The sequence below is a fragment of the Physeter macrocephalus genome, chromosome 2, assembly GCF_002837175.3.
Source record: "Physeter macrocephalus isolate SW-GA chromosome 2, ASM283717v5, whole genome shotgun sequence".
NCBI classification, from domain to species: domain Eukaryota; kingdom Metazoa; phylum Chordata; class Mammalia; order Artiodactyla; family Physeteridae; genus Physeter; species Physeter macrocephalus.
This window is the reverse complement of record NC_041215.1, coordinates 59703279-59723714: the sequence shown is the minus strand read 5'-3', so window position 1 is coordinate 59723714 and position 20436 is coordinate 59703279. Positions and strand designations below refer to the sequence as shown.

General features: G+C 37.0%; 1 protein-coding gene across 1 annotated transcript in view; it reads right to left on the bottom strand.

The window, feature by feature from the left end:
• Positions 1 to 4733: 4733 nt before the first annotated feature.
• The window catches only part of ARL6IP6 (ARF like GTPase 6 interacting protein 6), a 30962-nt gene continuing 15259 nt past the window's right edge, over positions 4734 to 20436 (bottom strand). The window contains 2 exon segments of the mRNA XM_007117646.4: positions 4734 to 6148; positions 19973 to 20105. Coding sequence (XP_007117708.2) covers positions 6055 to 6148; positions 19973 to 20105 — 227 coding nt within the window. The 3' untranslated portion in view covers positions 4734 to 6054.

Sequence of the window (20436 nt, the reverse complement as noted above, 5' to 3'; positions counted from 1 at the left end):
GGCGCGCCCGGAGCCTATGCCCCGCAGCGGGAGAGGCCACAACAGTGAGAGGCCCGCGTACCGCAAAAAAAAAAAAAAAAAAAAAAAACTATGGCCTCATGAGAGTTCCTTATGGATAATTGACTGATTCGGAAAAAAACCCAAGCTTGACTCATAGGTGGTTTGGATATTATGTTACTACCAGTCAAAAATGAGGTGGTAGAGGGCATTAAACCCCCTGTTAATGGGTGGCAGTGAAGAACAGGGAAGGAAAATCCTCCTAGGGAGTAGAACTTCAAGCAGTTCATTTTGATGTCTCCTTGGCCTGAAGAGATATGCTATGAAATAAGGATTATGCATATTCATGGAGCATGAACTAGCAGTTTGGCTGGATTGTCAGGGGCTTAGAAAAGAACTGGTGCCAACTTAAAGGTTGGGAAGGGGTATACAGATGGATCTCTTAAAATGGATCCAGAATGTGAGAATACATCTGAGCTATGTTAATGCTCACAGCAAAGCCCTCACTGTGAAAGAAGCTCTGAATAATCAGGTAGATAAGATAACATATTCTGTAAATGTTAGTCTCCTTCTGTCAAGCCAGTGCTTAATGGGAGGATAAACAAAGTGCCAGGATGGCAAGGATGGAGTCTACAGATAGAACTGCACTTTCAGAGGCTTTCCTGGCTACTCTCACATCCCCTCTCCATCTTCACCCCCATACCCCCACTTTACCAAGAGCCCTTTTATGGTATCATATATGGGGAGGTCAGCCCTGCAACCTGGTAGCCAACTAACTGCATTAGAAGGGGTAACATTTTAGCAGTTTTGTCCTCATTGGTAGACATATTATGGTCTTAGATTTGCTTTTCTTGTCTGTGATACTTCTAGCAGTACCATCATTTATGGATTTACTGAATAGTGTATACATTATCATGGATTCTCACACAACACTGCTCTAGTCAAAAAAACTTACTACACAGAAGAGCTCAGATAATGTACTTAATTCTTCTTTTATTAACCTATCAGCTTGCTGGGTTTTTTTTTTTTTTTTTTTTTTTTTTTTTGCTACGCCATGTGGCTTGCGGGATCTTAGTTCCCCTACCAGGGATCAAACCTGGGCCCCAGCAGTGAAAGCGCTGAGTCCTAACCACTGGACCACCAGGGAATTCCCATTAGCTGCTGTTTCTGAACATTGGAATAATCTATTGAAGACTTTGGTATGAAGCCAGTTGAGACACAACATTTAAAGTTGGGGTGTTTGTCATACAGAGTGAAGTTAAGTCAGAAAGAGAAAAACAAATACCGTATGTTAACACATATATATGGAATCTAAAAAAAAATGATTCTGATGAACCTAGGGGCAGGACAGAAATAAAGATGCAGATGTAGAGAATGGACTTGAGGACACGGGGAGGGGTAAAGGTAAGCTGGGACGAAGTGACAGAGTAGCACTGACATATATACGCTACCAAATGTAAAATAGATAGCTAGTGGGAAGCAGCTGCATAGCACAGGGAGATCGGCTCGGTGCTTTGTGACCACCTAGAGGTGGGAGAGGGAGGGTGGGAGGGAGATGCAAGAGGGAGTGGATATGGGGATATATGTATACATATGGCTGAGTCACTTTGTTATACAGCAGAAACACAACTCAGTAAAGCAATTATACTCCAATAAAGATCTTAAAAAAGGGGGGGGGCAGAAGAACTGAATAGACATTTTTCCAAAAAAGATATACAGATGGCCAACAGGCACATGAAAGGATGCTTATTATTGCTAATCATTAGAGAAATACAAATCAAAACCACGAGATATCACCTCACACCTGTCAGAATGACTACCATCAAAAAGAACACAAATAACAAATATTGACAAGGGTGTAGAGAAAAGGGAATCCTAGTACACTGTTGGTGGGAATGTAAACTGGTACAGCCACTGTGGAAAACAGTACAGCGGTTTCTCGAAAAACTATAACTACCATATATGATCCAGCAATTCCACTCCTGTGTATATATGCAAAGAAAACAAAAACACTAATTCAAAAAGGTAAATGCACCCTAATGTTCACAGTAGCATTATTTACAATTGCCAAGATATGGAAGCAACCCAGGTGTCCATCAATGGATGAATGGATAAAGAAGTGTTTTACATACATACATACATATATATATAAATGGAATACTCAGCCACAAAAAGGAATGGAATTTTGCCATTTGCAACAACATGGATGGACCCGGAGGGTATTATGTTTAGTGAAATAACTCACACGAAGAAAGACAAATACTGTATGTTATCATTTATTTGTGGAATCTAAAACATAAATAAATGAATATAACAGGAAGAAGACTCATAGATACAGAGAACAAACTAGTGGTTACCAATGGGGAGAGGGTAGCAGGGAGTGGCAAGATAGGGATAGGAGTAGGGGATTAAGAGGTGCAAATTACTTTGTATAAAATAAGCCACAAGGATATATTGTGCAGCACAGGGAATACAGCCAATATTTCATAACTTTAAATGGAGTATAATCTATAAAAAATTTTGAATCACTGTTTTATACCTGAAACTAATATTATAAATCAACTATACATCAATAAAAATTAATTAAAAAAAAAAGTTGGGGTCTCTCTGGATGTAGTGTATATTTTTATCCAGCAACTGACTTTTGATGCTGTCTGAACCTTGAGCTGATCTTGCAAGGAACAAGAACAAATGACAAGGATTCATTTTATCATCCTGACCAGGCTTTCCCACTAACAAATAGTCCCCTTGCTTCCTCCTCCTTGACCCTCTAATACTTTTTTGATTCCTGCCTACCAGTTCTGAGAGTCACTGGATATCCTTCCAATAAATTCCTTATCCTTAAGTTAGTCAGATGGTATATGTTGCTTGCAACATAGGGTCCTGATATAATGAAGTAAACAGAAATGGAAAAATGGACAAATATGGAAAAATCTTTTAAGATGTTTTACTGGAAGTCTGTCTTTTTTTTTTTTTTTTTTTTTTTTTTTTGTGGTATGCGGGCCTCCCCCGGCTGTGGCCTCTCCCGCTGCGGAGCACAGGCTCCGGACGCGCAGGCCCAGCGGCCACGGCCCACGGGCCCAGCCGCTCCGCGGCACGCGCGACCCTCCCAGACCGGGGCGCGAACCCGGCTCCCCTGCATCGGCAGGTGGACGCGCAACCACTGCGCCACCAGGGAAGCCCCTGTCTTTTTTTTTTAAATGAGTAATTATCTTGGTGTTTTAGAACCTGAAAAAAAATTTTTTTTAATTTATTAATTTATTTTTATTTTTGGCTGTGTTGGGTCTTCGATGCTGAGCACGGGCTTTCTCTAGTTGCAGCGAGCGGGGGCTACACTACGTTGTGGTGCGCGGGCTTCTCATTGCAGTGGCTTCTCGTGCAGAGCACGGGCTCTAGGCGCGCAGGCTTCAGTAGTTGTGGCACGCGGGTTCAGTAGTTGTGGCTCTTGGGCTCTAGAGCGCATGCTCCGTAGTTGTGGTGCAGGGACTTAGTTGCTCCACAGCACGTGGGATCTTCCCAGACCACGGCTCGAACCCGTGTCCCCTGCACTGGTAGGTGGATTCTTAACCACTGCGCCACCAGGGAAGTCCAAGTCTATCTTATCTTTTCAAAGACCCCACTTTTGGTACTAGATATTGTTATGGACTGCATGTTTGTGCCCCCCAAATCCCACCAAATTCATTTGTTGAAACTAACTCCCCACAGGATGGTATTGGGAGGTAGGGCCTTTGGGAGGTAATTAGGTTATGCATGGTAAAGCCCCCATGGTGGGATTAGAATCTTTCTAAGAGGAAGAGAGCCCTCTCGCTCCCCACCCAAGTAGGATACAATGAGAAGACAGCTATCTTCACTAGAACCCAACCATGCTGGCACCCTATTCTTGGACTTCCAGCTTTCAAAACTGTGAGAAAACCAAATGTCAAGAATAGCAGGGTCACCACTGGGCTTCAAGGACTAGAGGAATGTCATCAGTAGCATCAGTGTCAGCCTTATTCTTTCCCACTGAGTTTGGCTAAACCCTGGCTGCCAGCATCTCCTGGGCTTGTATCTCCCAGCTTAATTTACCTTAATTTCAACTTGAAAAATCCTGGGAAGGGACTGGCCTAATTTAAGTAAGTCATGTCTCTATTCCTGTTGCAATCACTATGGCCAGACAAGATAAGAAACTAGAATTGGCCCAGCTCTGGTTAGGTACTTATCCTCAATCACTCTGCTAATGAAGCAGGATAGTTTATATCTGGATTCTATGTAGACTGGAGAGAGAAATTTCCCAAGAAAGAGGAGTGCTAGTCCAAAAGAAACAGAGTTCTGGAAGAAGTATCTTACAGATATATATCTATATTATATATAGATATAATGTCTTACAGATATTTACATGTAAAGGGTCTACTATATTTTTCTTAGTCATAAGACACAAAGATCTGGAAGAAGCTATCCAAATTTGATGATGGGGTGGGGGAGGGGGGACGACTTGGGAGGTGGAGAGAAGAGCCCTTTAGAGCCAAGGTTGGGGGGAACGGAGGAGGTTGGGCGAGGAAGGCAGGAAGTGAAAATAGGTTCATATGACAACCGCTCTGGAAGGAATACTTAAGTCATGAGATTTGTGTATATGTATGTGTGTATATCTTACACCTCCTCCCATATTAATCTAAACACTTCAGATAATTTAAATTAGAGCAGCATTTGGCATTTCCAATAAAAGGTTTTTGAATAGTAAAAAAATGTTAAGACTTTTAGAAACATTATTAAATCATTTACTCAGTAACAACAATCAGCAGATAACAGGAACACACTGCAGATACTCATACCCCATTTGGCCTGAATAAGCAGTTTTGCTAGACAATGCTATCCTAATGTAGGTTTTTCTGTGGCCAGGGAAAACAGTATTTAAAATAGTCCATCTTTCTAAAATTGAAGTGACTATTCTAAACAGGTATTTAGAAAGGAAGTGGGAACAATTAAGGCTTAATTACTATGAAAAAACAAAACAGCACAATTACAAAAGAACATTTAAATAGGAAAATAAGGAAACTATACATTAAAAAGTTATACATGTACACACTGTATCAAAATACCTTTTCTATTTCGGTAACCAAATTTTGGAGATTAAAAACAAACTAGTTCAAGCATTTCTAAACATAAAAACTTCAGGTTTATATTTATTAAAAACAAGATAATATCAGTTTTGTTGAAGTAATCATATATACACCATGATAAATATTTGGAATTGTGAAAATGGAAATAGTGAATAGCTTTAAATTTCCTGAATATTTTCATGGCTTAAATAATTAAACTTTTTTCAGTTTTTTTTGTTGTTTTTTTTAAAATAAGTTTACTTAGTTTTTAAACTCAGGCCAGTGTGCTTTTCTTAAAAGACAAAATACTTATTAAAAATGGTAGGTATTAAGGTTTGCACAAGCTAAAAAATAACATTTACATTTGCCTAGATGTAAAAATTTTAAAACATACAAATTCAAGATATAGTAGGAAAATATGTAAAAAAACACATCAAGAACCATAGCCCATTAAAAAATATAAATGCACCTTCTATATATCGAAAACTAAATATTCTGATTTAAAAGTAGCTTCTATAAAATGTCAAAGTAGTAGGCATTGTTTGCTTTCCTAATATAATGAATAAATAAGAAATATTTCTATCTCAAACAGTACTATCAGTATTTCTTAGCAAAAATGTAGTATATACATATACATGGAAAGGCAGGAATTGATACAGGATGTTCTGCATCCAAGTTTTCGAGTCTGAGTTCCATTAAAATGTTTTCAACAACTTATAAGGACAATGCACACAAAAGTAAAAAGGTGAGGTAAACATCTTACACTTTTAAGCATTACTTGAAACTTAATACTTAGATATTCCCAATGCCTAGGCTCTAGAACGATGCTTTAAAAGTCCTCCATAATGATGATGATATGACACGTATCTGAACCACATAATGAGCAGCAGGTTTCTTGGTCTTCTGAGTAGGCAATGATGTTCTTCCATTATTACAAAGCAATCATGACTAAGTTTTGTCAAGAATATTGCTCAGTGTGGGTTTACATGAGGCACCAAGCTACAGTAAGAGCAGCTACAATGCCATTCAAAATTGCCATACTATAGCCCATGTGGAAAGAATGTCCAGTCAGTTTCCTAGGGGGAGAAAAAAACAAATGAAAAAAGGAAAATGTAATTTGGTATAACAAAAACACCATCAGTTTTTACTGAATATGCTTACAATCTAGAAACATGTTTCCCAAATATCTTTTATAGATTAATATACAAGTTAAAAAAGAGTATTAGACATCTTCAGAATTAGTAATAGATCTTAAGCTGTCAAATATAAGTCTTGGTTATCAAATAAAATTTTTTCAATTTCATTACTTAGAGCAAAATGCTCAGTTTGATCCCTATAACGTCTTTACTGTGCCTCATAATCACGTGTGTACCATCAGCTAATTCTAAGGTACATACATATCTTGTTACATTACAAGCATGTTCTTTCATTTAAATTAGCATTGTGTTTCCCCACTGTCTTGTTCTCACTTATAACTTAAAATACATATTATTTCAAGTATTTGTCCTGTTTGTACCGTTTTTTTAGATTACATGAAGGAATTCTACTTTTTCTTTGAGCACTAAAAACAGCACTTGTCCATATGTGAGTCATAAATCAGATCATGTCTTTTATAGACATTTCAGTTCTCAACTTAATAGGTTACTTAAGTGGCTTTCAATGAGTTCCTAGGTGTCAGCAAAGACACTGTTTAATGGTACTATGAGCGCCAAATAGCTCATGTGACATTTGTTCCCTCTATCAAGCAGCAATTTTACTTACTTTACTACATTTTCTTAACACTCCTTGCACTAATTGTATTGCAATAATACTCTTTTCTTATCCTAATAAGGATGAGACATGCTAAAAAGAATAGAAGGTAGGGTCCAATTGGTGTCAGAGGCAAAAAAGAATCTTCTCACGGGAGCAATCCAAATCAAGGACATATGAGGAGGTACACACCAGGAGTAGTAAGAATGGAAAGTCATAAGTAATAAGGGCCCTGGGCTGAGAGGGTTATCATTCCCCTTGTCCTCTTCTTTCCTAAGCACAGATCAAAGCCAGGGAAGTACTTAGATCAAAATTAATATCTGAAGACACCTCATTATAATGATTTCCAGTCCAGTAAGATCAGTGGCAGAGAGTAAAGAAGATACTGTCTTCGAAGAACAACCCCATTGCATTCACCTGAGACTACAGAAGACCCTGATGTATCCTGATGGCCCCCTGTTCTGGTCCATGGGAGTTATTATTTACTCTCTCCACTCAATCTTACTCAACTGGGACTAGTTTAAGATGCTTCTCATGTGCCATTAAGGGCTAATCTACCTAGCTGTATTACCTACTGTACAGTAAAATAACATAGATACACTAAATGCTTTGCTCCTTTAAAAAAAAAAGAATTCCTCCAAAAATTGATCAGTGAAAAGAAATCTAATCATAACTATCAGCATTATCATTCACTGTAAAAAAAAAAATACTACTGACCTGAGAACATTCAAATTCATACTAACAAAGTTAATCATGGAACAGAATTTGAGGAGTTAATTGTTCCCTTCTACTAGTTTGAGACACTGCATTCCCACAAAAATAGAAGAATCTCTAAAGTACAGTTTACTGAACTTTAGGAAGTTATAATAACTACAATGTTGATATAATTGAACTTTACTGAGATATACAAGCGCAAATGCTTAGTGACCGTCACAAACCAGGCACAACAAGGAATTCTAATGGCAATGAAGAAATACTCCAGAGCAGTGGTTCTTAATCTTTCTACCATCTCAAACGCACCATACTCCCACTGGGAACGCTGTAGCCATTGTCACACATGTACTGCCAGGCAAGGGACTAAAAATCTTCGACAAATCGCTTGATTTAAAGCTCCTTTTCAAACACCCACCATGATTTTCCTCCCAAGAAAGATACAGAGAACCCCTGGTAAGTTTTCCCTCCTATGCCTCTTGTGATCTTTGAAGTTCTGTAAAAAGCTGAAGGTATCTTGATTCCCCTTTGTCAAAGCCTTTATTTCTTGTAGAGGGCACATTTTGAATTGAAAAATTATGACTAAGTATGGTGCCTATTTTACTCAATCTCTCTTTATATATATGCATTTTACTTTTTAAAGTATACACAGTAAAGTGCAAATGCCTAACATATATACAGATCAATGAATCTTTATTATGGTATACCCTCATGTACCTACCATCCAGATCAAATACAGAACATTTCTAGCACCAGAGAAAGCTCCTTTGTTCCTCTTCCCTGTCAATATCCACCTTCCCTCCCTTAAACCCTCTGATAACGACCACAGTCTGCTATCATGATGACTTGTTTCACCTGCTGTTGAAACTTCATTTACATGGCATCATGATGTATTCTTTTGTGTCTGCATTCTTTCTCTCAGTAGTGTTTGTGAAATTCATCCATGGTGCTGTACGTAGCACTGGTGTGTTCTTCTGTATTACAGTTTAGTACTCCATTGTATAAAAATACCAAAATTTATTTATCCATTCTACTACTGGGAATTCAGGTTGTTTCCAGTTTGGTGCTCCCATAAAGAGCTACTATGAATATGATACTATGTACACACCTGTGGTGGGTGGTAAGCATCTGCACTCATTTCTCTTGGGAAGTCCTAGGAATGCAATTGCCGGGTTATAAGGTAGATGTATGGTAAATGTGGTTTTAGTAGAAAGCATCAAACATTTCCCCCAAATAGTTGATTACTTTACACGTCTACCAACAACATATGAGAGTTTCAGTTGCTCCACAGTGTCACCAACATTTAGTATTATCAGTCTTTTTTAATTTTAATGGACCTACAGATTTTGTTTTAACAGTTATTTTTCTCATAACTAATGTACTTATTGCCCAATTATTATTTCATATATAAATATGACCGAGAAAATAAATTCATGATGAAATTCTTTCCAAGTCATTCTCTCCTTATACCTAAAACATATTGTACAGATTAATGTCCCTAAAATACCCCTTTGCTCAAAATGCTTTTTTGTCAACTGGATATAAAATACAAGTGAGCAGAGCAAATAACAGAGTTAACAAGGTCAACTTTCCTTGATGTCAATTTTCAAAGATGTGGCAATGGACTAGCAAATGAGATACTGTGGTATAAAGGGAAAAGGACAAAACCAGGAGAAGTGAACTTACACACTTAAGATTTCATGGTTATCAAGTAAAGGATGGGATCAGATAAACTTAAGATCCCTTACAGTTTTAAATTTCTATGACTATTCAAGTAGCAAAGACAGAATAAGTAAAAACACTTGAATGAGATTATGTAGGTTTTTTCCTACCTATTAAAATAGGTTAATTCATCAACATTACCTGTGCTTAAACTGAAACAATGATGTAGGGAGTATAACTATCAATACATAAATATTTTAGTCCCAAAGAATAAATCATGGAGACACACAAATATAATGAAAATTAATATATTACCTCATTTAACATACTAATCCAAAATTTTAAGACTTGACTATTCAGTTGACCATTTAAAAATAGGTAGATGGGCTTCCCTGGTGGCACAGTGGTTGAGAGTCCGCCTGCCAATGGCAGGGGACACGGATTCGTGCCCCGGTCCGGGAGGATCCCACATGCCGCGGAGTGGCTGGGCCCGTGAGCCATGGCCGCTGAGCCTGCGCGTCCGGAGCCTGTGCTCCGCAACGGGAGTGGCCACAACAGTGAGAGGCCCGCGTACCGCAAAAAATAAATAAATAAATAAATAAATAAATAAAAATAGGTAGAAAAATACAGAGAACTCAATGACAAAACCTGAATGTTTCCCAAAGTAAATGTTAGGATTCCTAAATGTGGATTTTATTATCCTGAGATAAAGTTCTAGTCCACTGCAATACATTTCTGAAATCAAAATGGAAATGGGAGATATTGTTCAATAAGAAAAAATTACTAGAGAAAATATGGTTACAAAGAAAGGCTCATTATAATAGAACTATTTCCATATCCTAAAAGATTAGTTATAAAAAGGTACTATTTTGTTTTGGTTCTAAAGAACTCCCTTCTAATAATAAAGAATCCTACAAAAAGGTACTCAGGTGGTTCCTGTTAGTGGTTAAGAGTTTGAGCTCTGTAGCTAAACAGAGATGGTTTGAGGGCCAAGCTTTGCCACTTACAAGGGGTAGGAAGCCAGAAGAATTGTTTGACCTCTGAGCCTCAATTTCCCAAAATGGAAATAAAAATAAAATCTACCCTTATAAAGTTGTTATGAGGATCAGGTGCCTGGCACATACCAAATGATCAATAAATGTTAGCCACTATCTAGTACAGAAAAGAAAGCTTAGCTACAGATGAGATTTTTAAAAATTCTTTTCATCTTCTACTTCAACTCTTCCTTCCTTCTAAGTAAAACACCTAAATCTAGACCCATCCCCAATCCAAAACAGAGAAACAAACAATAACATACAAGCAGACTCAGGAGGTGGAGGGAAGAACGAGACTGAAGAATTATAGGTTTATGTGCATTTCTGCTTGGTATTACCCTCTTCTTAGGAGTTCATAATCACTCCTCCCTTTATAATTCACTAGAGAACTCAGATTTCCATTATTTATATCTAGATTTTGTAGTCTGGAAATGTACTTTCTAGCAATATATTTACATTGATATTTAACAGAAACTTGTAAAGTCAAAAAATCATCATATACCTTAATTATTTTCATTTATTCAGGAATGGAATACATTTCAAATTTAAGATTCAAATTAATTCAATGATTCTGGCAATTTAAGTGACTATGCTCTTACTTTTGAACCACAAATAAAAGCACTGAATAAGCCACTGTCAAAAGTTTCAAATAAATTACCTTTGTTTATTTAAGAGAGAGACCAAACAGATTAGCAGCTCTTTTTTCATTTCATGTTGTTTATTGTTTTTACTCTAACCTTGGTTTGGTTGACTCCAAACTGAATCTCTGTAGTACACACTAGACTGCACTTTCTTGAAATCTTCATTCCTTACCATATTAATTCCTGTATTTCCTTTCCCTCACATATATTCCCACATTTCAGATGTTTTTATGACAGAACTCCTGCAATTTAATACAGTAGCACCACTGCCAACTGATTTTGCTCTAAGCAGAAAGCTCTCTGCTTGCCAGAATAAGAAATTATATTAAGGTCCTACATTAAGAACCAGCTGGCTATTTGTTTCTGTGTCTGACTGGCTCAGTAGGAGACAGGATGAACTAGCTGGTACTAATCTATTCCTTCTTCACACATCTGAGCTGCCTTTTATTTCTCATTCTATACCTAGCCAAGAAATCTCTAATTCCTAAAGAACTTTAAGCTGTGTGAGCTTGGTTGGAGTAACTATCAGTTCTTTATCTGGAGTCAGAAGTTCTTAACCCAAACCCAAAATCTGAAAGAAAATACTAAACCTCACCATATTTCAATCACTTACCAAGCATTTTTTATGTTTCTTTCAGAAACACAAAATGATACAACAAATTACTTACAGAAATTGCTGGGGAACTATGTGTATTCCAATTAACTTTACCAGTGTTATTTAAGAAATAAGGGTTAGAATTTCAAAAAGAAAGCTTTCTTCACTGAGGAAATGCTATGTCTCTCATTAAGAAAAAACCAACATATATTACATTCACCCTTTATACTCTAAAGTTCTTTAGTTTATAATTTTCTTAACTTTCTTTCCATTATTTTACTTCACCAAAATTTACAGTATGAATTCTCTACATCAGGCATTATATATGGGAGACAGAGAAGTAAGCAAGAATCAATGTTGTCCTCAAAGATGTGTCTAGTGACATAGTACGCTAAGTAAAGTTCTGCAGACAGCATTACCTGGAAGACAAAGGAGCCATTTGATTTGTAGAAGGGGAGAGATTTTAAAGAAGTCAATCCCTGAGCTAAAACTGAGTATGATGAATTTAGAGTTCTAAACAAATACAATATGTGCAGAAGCAACACACAATGGAGAATGCAGGAAATGGTTAATAGTTTGGTATGGTGAGAGTGAAAGACTTGGAAAGCTAACTTTCCTTCCACAGGATGTTTAAACATGGCTCTATTATTTACAGGACTACTTTAGCCTACCTGGAAATCTAATTCCCCATCTTTAAATTAAGGTTAATAATTCCTCTCTTCAGTGTTTCTGTGAAGACTAAATGAGATACTATTAACAAGCACTTGTTGCAGTGCCTCCCATTTACTGAGCACACGATCATAAACACAATAAATGCCAACCATTATTTTTTATCCTTGACTGGCTGGAGTTACTGGGGGAGAAGGAAGAACTGAAGGTGATGCCAGGTTTCTCTTTTGAGTTACTGCCTGGGTGAAACACCGTTCACCATGATAGGGAACCCAAGAGAAGATACAGGTCGGTGGGAAGTGGGAAATAATGAAGTCAATTTTAGATGTGCTAACCTGAAAATACCTGTGGGAAACTGAAGTAAAAACTCCCAGTAAGCAACAGGAAATACAAATGAAAACCAAAAGGAAGAGTCTCAGGACAGAGGCTCAAGATAGCCTAGAGAGACTCAGAAATCTTTGGCCAGACTTCTGCTACTCAGAGTAGTAGCTTATGGGATTCCACAAGTGAGAAATAGTGATCAGAAAGCTGGACAGAAAACAAAACAGGAGGGAGTGATGCCAGAGAAATTAAGAAAGAAAAGCATTTTGAAAAGGAATGATAAACCATTTCAAATAATGGATTGAAAATGAATGTTAAATTTTGTAATTAAGAGTTCTACAGTCAATTCAAGGAGAAAAACTGTAGTGTAGGAGTGAACGCACGACACACGTGATAGCAACTACAGTCGCTGTGAAACAGGGACTATCTCTTCTCTATTCTTATAAGATATTTAGCTATGGAGAGATCTGGGCATGAGGATTTTTTTCTCTAACACAGGAGAAACGTGAATGTTTAAAAAATATCCTAACAAGAATATTGGATATAAACGGAAAGGCTGAAGATATATGAAAAAGGGAGGTGCGGTGGGAAGGGGGGGCGGTGGATCTACAACAAAGGAAGTAAAATTGGGAGAAGAACACTTTATTCTGAGATAAGAGGAATGGGTGGTATGATGAAAGTGGATGTAAATTTAAGTTCGTAATCATGAAAGGGGGAGGGAGGAAGCAGGAAGTTCTCTCATGATGACCTTTCATGAAACTGGAAGTGAAGTCCACTGAAAACTAAAATGCAAAGTGAAGATTTGGAATAGCTACAGAAAAAAATGGGAAAGGGATGAAAGACGGACAGATGGATGATGGATAGTGCTAGCTAATAAGATTCTAGTTCAGACTACAAAGGTTGTGAACTCTCGTTATTCAGATCTTACTTTGGATGATTCAACTCTGCCTCTTGATCCTTTTTATATGGAACACCACAACCCTTGGCCTACTTTAGAATGGATTTGAGGTCTTCTGCTATTTCAACATTTCACTAGTTCCAGGCTCTCTCCTACCTGACCTTTCTTTGACCTCTATAACTTTGCAATTTTACAGGGCAGGCACTTCATCCTTCCTTCGCTGTACAAGGCCTGGTAAAAGGAAGCTAGTTTTACTTATAGTTCCTAGTCTATTTCTTAACCCTGAAAAATTCTTCCCATACTTGGCAAGGAAGTAACTTGTAGACTCGCAATCTAAAAGAAGTGAGTAAAATTAATACAATGGTTTTTTTTGTTTTTTTTTTTTGCGGTACGCGGGCCTCTCACTGTTGTGGCCTCTCCCGTTGCAGAGCACAGGCTCCAGATGCGCAGGCTCAGCGGCCATGGCTCACAGGCCTAGCCGGTCCACGGCATGTGGGATCTTCCCGGACCAGGGCACGAACCCGTGTCCCCTGCATCGGCAGGCGGACTCTCACCCACTGCGCCACCAGGGAAGCCCCCTCATATCACGTTTATTGACTATTTTGACTCAATTACAAAACTAATGAGCTGTCTACATTGTGATTTTTGCTAGACCCATCATATATATTATCATTTCCCCAATAAATTTATTTTTAGACTATAAAGTAACATTTTTACCCTAGCCGGGACCTATTATAATCACTGAGTTATTTATTAGCAAGCTGATAACTATAAACCTGCAGCCACATCACTGCACCACTAGATGGGGCTTGGGCACAGGTAATGTGAAATGCGAGAGCAGTCATTCTGAAGTGGAGAACTCTGGTCACTGAGAGAAAACAGTGAAGGAGAGAACAAAGAGTGAGATTTTAAGAACAGATTTTAATTGCATTTGGTAATATCGTATAGGCAAAAATGTCATAGAGCAAAGGCCCACAGCAAGTGCCTTTAATTGTCAATAAAATGATGCTGTTTCAATTAGTGAAATTCCTCCTGTTGATTCTTTTCATAATAACAAGGAGCTGGGCAAACAAAAACAATAAACATAGAGTTAGGTGCTAGCTATGACACATGCAAATTATTTGGCTTTGTGCAAGGTACTTAAATTCCTTGGGACTCAGTTTCTTCATCTGTTAATAAAAATGATAACCCCTAAGGATGACTTAGCAGAGACTCAGTTCTCCCATAATCTTTAATAGGAATGTCTAAGACATCCCTAGCAATCCTAGAGTATTCATTAAAAAGTTGTACTTGTTAGGAAAAAATGCAACTTTGGGGCACATCTCCTATCCATACCTATCTTCATCCCCAACCAGGAGGACTTAAATAAAAGTTCTGGTGCTGGGCTCCCCTGGTGGTGCAGTGGTTAAGAATCCTCCTGCCAATGCAGGGGACATGTGTTCGAGCCCTGGTCTGGGAAGATCCCACATGCCTCAGAGTAACTAAGCCTGTGTGCCACAACTACTGAGCCTGTGCTCTAGAGCCCACGAGCCACAGCTACTGAAGCCTGCGCACCTAGAGCCTGTGCTCTGCAACAAAAGAAGCCATCGCAATTAGAAGCCTGCACACCGCAACGAAGAGTAGCCCCCCTGTTCACCGCAACTAGAGAAAGCCTGTGGGCAGCAACAAAGACACAACACAGCCAAAAATAAATAAATAAAATAAGTTTATTTAAAACTATATATTAAAAAAAAAAATTTCTGGTGCTGCCATCAGCCCAGCCTGGAAAGAACCCAAAGATTCTTTCAAGCTCTGGGTTCTCTCTGAATGCAGTATCTTTACATGGGTAGGTCACATATTTATATGCATTAACTCCTAGAAACTGTAATTAAAGCAGATCACCATAATGTGAAATATTGATTACATATACACTGCTAAATTTGCCTGCTTGGAAATCACTAACAACACCCCATGAGTAAACAGGGAAAACTAATGAGAAGTGAATTAAAGATGTTGATTAAATAGTGTAGGAGAACAGGATAATGAATTATAAAGTAGCAAGAAGTGGGCAATGCCTATATAGATACTCCAAGGAATCTAAAGTTACTGCTTCTGCCTCTTGTTATTAACACTTTAACAGATTTTCAGAAACAACTAAGAAAATAATTTAAAAGTACAACTGACCCAAATTTTCTTTTCCACAAAGTAACTGCATCCTAACAGAGAAGTTTGCATATTTGACATTGCAGTATACCTTCTAACCCAGAAAAGTTTGCAAAGTGAGCATGACATCCATCTTTCTTAAAATGTGCCTTTGAAGCCCATTAAGTACCTGACTGAAAATAACACCTTGCAAACTTCTTTAACCATCTTGTTATTTCCTAAAGGTCTGTGCCTATGTAAAAGTGAAAGTTTCTAAGCTGTATCTGTTATGGACTATGTTTGTGTCCATCTCCTTACCACCAAATTCATGTCAAAACCTATTCCCCAATGTGATGGTATTAGAATGTGGGGCCTTCGGAAGGTAATTAGGATTAGATGAAGTCATGAGAGTGAAGCCCTCATGAATGGGATTTGGGATGAGTGCTCGTCTAAGAGTCACAAGAGAGCTTGCTTCCTCTCTCTGCTCTCTGCCTTGTGAGGATAAAAGGAGGAGGCCATGTGCAACCCAGAAGATGGACCTCACCAGAAACTGACCATGCTAGCAGCCTGATCTTAGAATTCCAGTCTCCAGAACTGTGAGAAATAAATTTCTGTTGTTTATAAGCCACCCAGTTTATGCTACTTTGTTACAGCAGCCTGAACTAAGATAATATCTAACAAATATGAAACAGTAAATATAAAATTTTTTTAATGAGTACAAAGGTTTTATTTTTCTTCTTTTTTTAAAAATTAATGAATTAATTTTATGTATTTATTTTTGGCTGCGTTGGGTCTTCGTTGCTGCGTGTGGGCTTTCTAGTTGTGGTGAGCAGGGGCTACTCTTCATTGCGGTGCGCGGGCTTCTCACTGCGGTGGCTTCTCTTGTTGCAGAGCACGGGCTCTAGGCACGCGGGCTTCAGTGGTCGTGGCTCGCGGGCTCTAGAGCGCAGGCTCAGTAGTTGTGCCGCATGGGCTTCATTGCTCCGCGGCATGTGGGAACTTCCCAGACCAGGGCTCGAACCCGTGTCCCCTGCATTGGCAGGCAGATTCTTAATCACTGTGCCACCAGGGACACCCCAAAGGTTTTCTTTCTTAACTCCTCTAATGAATTATTGATCCAAATTGTGATTTCATTAAATGTCTCATCTAATATTTACTACATATCAATAAAGATTATTATTTTCTTCCCTTGAGGAGTTTATGTTCCCAGGGAAGTACAACTAATTGATAGCCATAGTAAACATGGTATTCTCAAAATTTTTCCCTCTTCTACGAGTTACTTTTAAAAAATGCCCTTGTATTTTAATCTGCAAAGGAGAGCAAATGACTTTTTTTTAACAAACCAGTTAGACCTGATTATTTATTCTCTTCATGCCTGATATGGAGTTAGAAACAGGGAATATTTTAAATAATAATCCTAATCTTAAAAAGAAAAAGTAAAGAGAAAAGTCTCTTCATTTTATGTCTCAATTATCTTGCCTTTCTTTAGTTTCTAATTAGTTAAGCAGACCCCTGTTAATAAATTATCTTAGAATCTAGCCATCATTTATATTAGATTCCCTTAAAAGATAGATATATATAATGATTGGTCTTTAAAATATATTTAAAACATTGAAAATTCCAAAGAAATATTCCAATAGAAAGAGAATAGAAATATGCCAATAGAATAGAAAATGTTCCAACAAAATGTTAAATAAAAAATGGATTACAAATATGTATCCCTGTTTTAATTTTTTTAAATATGCTAAGAATGGAAAGATATACATTAAAATGTTGTATCACTTTCTCTAATTATGGGTTTTTCCATTATTTTTCTTTTTGTTTTTTGAATTTTCAACAAAGAACTTATATTACTTTTATATAATCAAAGAAAATATTTATATTAATATCACTTTATTTTAGATAACAAAAGAATACATAACCTATTATAAAGATATTTTTATAAAAGTTTGATATTGCAAAATAATAAAATATATCAATCTGATTTCTAAGAAAATAAAGTCTGAAGATTTCAACTTTCTCAAAAGGTAGAGAAGTTGTTTCCCTGTACAAGCACTCACTCTACTGGTGACATAGAGAATGTACTTATATTTTGCCATTTCTGAAGTAATTGCATTATTTTCTACAAACACTAGAAGGCAGGGTTTTCACTATAAAACAATTGTACCAATTATCACTATTATATGCCTTTCTGGGTCTGTGGTTTCTGTTAATATGTGATCAAATATCACTGTATTTATTGTATGTCTTTTTTAGATTGTACTTCTATTAAGCATATGATCATTTTAAATTACAGTCTGACTCCCAAGAGATACTTAATAGCTGATTTATCATATATAAAATTAACTTATCTCTACTTACATACTGAAAGGAATTCAAATATATATGTACACACAATGTACATATTTCAAAACTGCATTTTTTGGATTGTATTAACAAATATGTAAGTCTCTGATCTGACACCATCTCATATTAAATTTGAATGACTAATAAAGACATTGAAAACTGAGGCCCATCTGGTTCTAGTCTAATAAAAAACGCAAAGATAATTTTTAAGAAATTAGTTAAATGCCCTCAGAATTCCAGATCCTTAAGAGAACAGAAATGCTTTTCTCTAACTCCAAAAGCTTCTAACATATGAGTCTTAGGAATTCTGGTAGTAGTGGAAGAGAAGCTGAGAGGGAAAATGACATTCCAGGGAGAGAGACCAGCAAGAGTAAAGCCATGGCATCTCAAAAGTCTGTAGCTTATTTGGGGGATGTCAGAATAATCTGATATGTGGCTACAGGAGAGGGTACATTGGAGAAATAGCTGAAGATAAAGTTGGAAAAGTAGAGTAAGGTCACTTGGGGAAGGACTGTTAGGCTATAATTGGGAGTCAGACTTTATTCTGAAGGCAATGGGAAAGCTGCTGAAGACTTTTAAACCAGGGAGAGCTGTGACTAAGATCTGTTTTTAGAAAGGTTATAATATACAGGACAAATGGGAAGAGTGAAAGCTTGTAGTAGGGGACTTCAAGGAGTGAAGTACCCTAGCCAAGATCTTAAATAGAGCAAAAACACTGTGGGTGCTAAGACAAAGTATTCCAATAACACCTCAAAAGGCAAGAATGACTAGACTTGGCGAAGGGCTATAAATACAGTGAAAAAGGGTTTCAAGCCTTGATAAGTGAGTGGATACTTACGTCTTTAAGACAAATTGAAGCTTTAACAATTCTAAGTGCCAGGTGCTTTCTGAATCCAGGTTGCAAAATCTACTTAATACCTGGAAATGTACGACTAGAATTCAGGGGAGAAGTGAGACATAAATAAGTAAAAGAAAAAAAATAAAATTAAGGTTTTTTGTGACTTATGAAAGTAGTCTCATTATGTCATCTATATTAGATTTATACCCCCTATTAAAGTAACTAATTGATGTCAATGAGCAGCAGAATATAAATTTGAAGTGAGAGCAAAATTAACTTTCCAACTGAATGGTACCCATGTAAACTATGGGATGGTACTGCATCGTTAGGTATAGTCTATTTAGATTATTAATCATTATCCACTCAAAATACACATAAAAAATGTATTGGCAAGTATGTGATTTATGTTACATTTACAGATAGGGATTTATTAAGATGTTTAAAATATAATTATGCATTTCATTTGAAGTGATTAAACTTATTTACAGAGTCCCTCAAATAGATTTTATTTTATCTCCACAGGTTGTCCATGGGGTGGGCTGGAACTGGTAGTAAGGGTGGGCTGGAACTGGTAGTAACAACAACAGTAACAACTATAATACTCTTGATAACATACATATCATTAACAGAATTTATTTTCTACTCTTCATTCTCTCCCCCCACTCCTTCCACCCTTAGTTTGTAGAATAAACTAGAGGTCTTATATGCTTTTATTTGGCAATGTATAAAACCCCAATATAAATAAACTAGATTAGAATGCTGATTACTGAATTTTCTGAAACTCTTTGAAACAGAAAATATAGACCAAAGAAATTTAATGTTTCACTATGAAACACATCTAATCTGGTCTAGACATATAAACTGGGTGCCATAAATGCTTGCTAATTATTACACAAAGTTTAAATCTGAGGAAAATTTCAATCCAATTATTAAGCTGTTACAAGTCTGACTATCTATGCATGAATCTTGTAAAACTTTCATACTGCTAACATTAATTCGGCCTTCATATACTGTTTTAAATGAAATTCCATCCCAAAAGGACAAATAGCCATCAAAGTTTCTTACTTATTAGATTATTCCTTGAATTAATTTTTTTAGACCACCACTGAATTATCTACATACAGAGTTTAAAATATTCTTCTCCACTTATCTAGAGGCTGAGCCAAGCTGAAAACTTTGAGTCATTTGTATTTTATAGATTAAAGACTGGGGCCTCAACATATTATCTCACAAGCAAGCAGCCTCTTGCTTCTATTTTAGTAGGTTTCAGCAGAATGAGTGGAAAAAAAAAAGAAGAAGAAACAGGAATACTTACTTGAACCTGGCAGGTGAAAGAGGAGTAGGAGGAAACATTCCTGGTTCAAAAGAATCAAAGTAAGTCACTGTCCAAGAAAAGCTGCAGCAGGAGAATCCGGCAGTTAGGGATATTATAAGTAGAGTCCAGAATCCTTAATGGGAAAAGAAAGGGGAAAACTTGAATTATTAACACCAAAGCAATTTAAATTAACCCAGTAGATAATGTTCAGAAGATCACACGTATTTCTGATCTTCTAAATTATATGTAAGTGATAAAAGAGATATGAGCTTAGTAGAAGCTCTCCCATGTGGAAGTGTAAAATATTAAAGCACAACTAGAAGTCATATCATTGAATATTTTAATTCAATTATAATTTACTATGTGGAAGAGTACAAATTCAACTTAAAAATGTAACTTTTAGGGCTTCCCTGGTGGCGCAGTGGTTGCGCGTCCGCCTGCCGATGCAGGGGAACCGGGTTCGC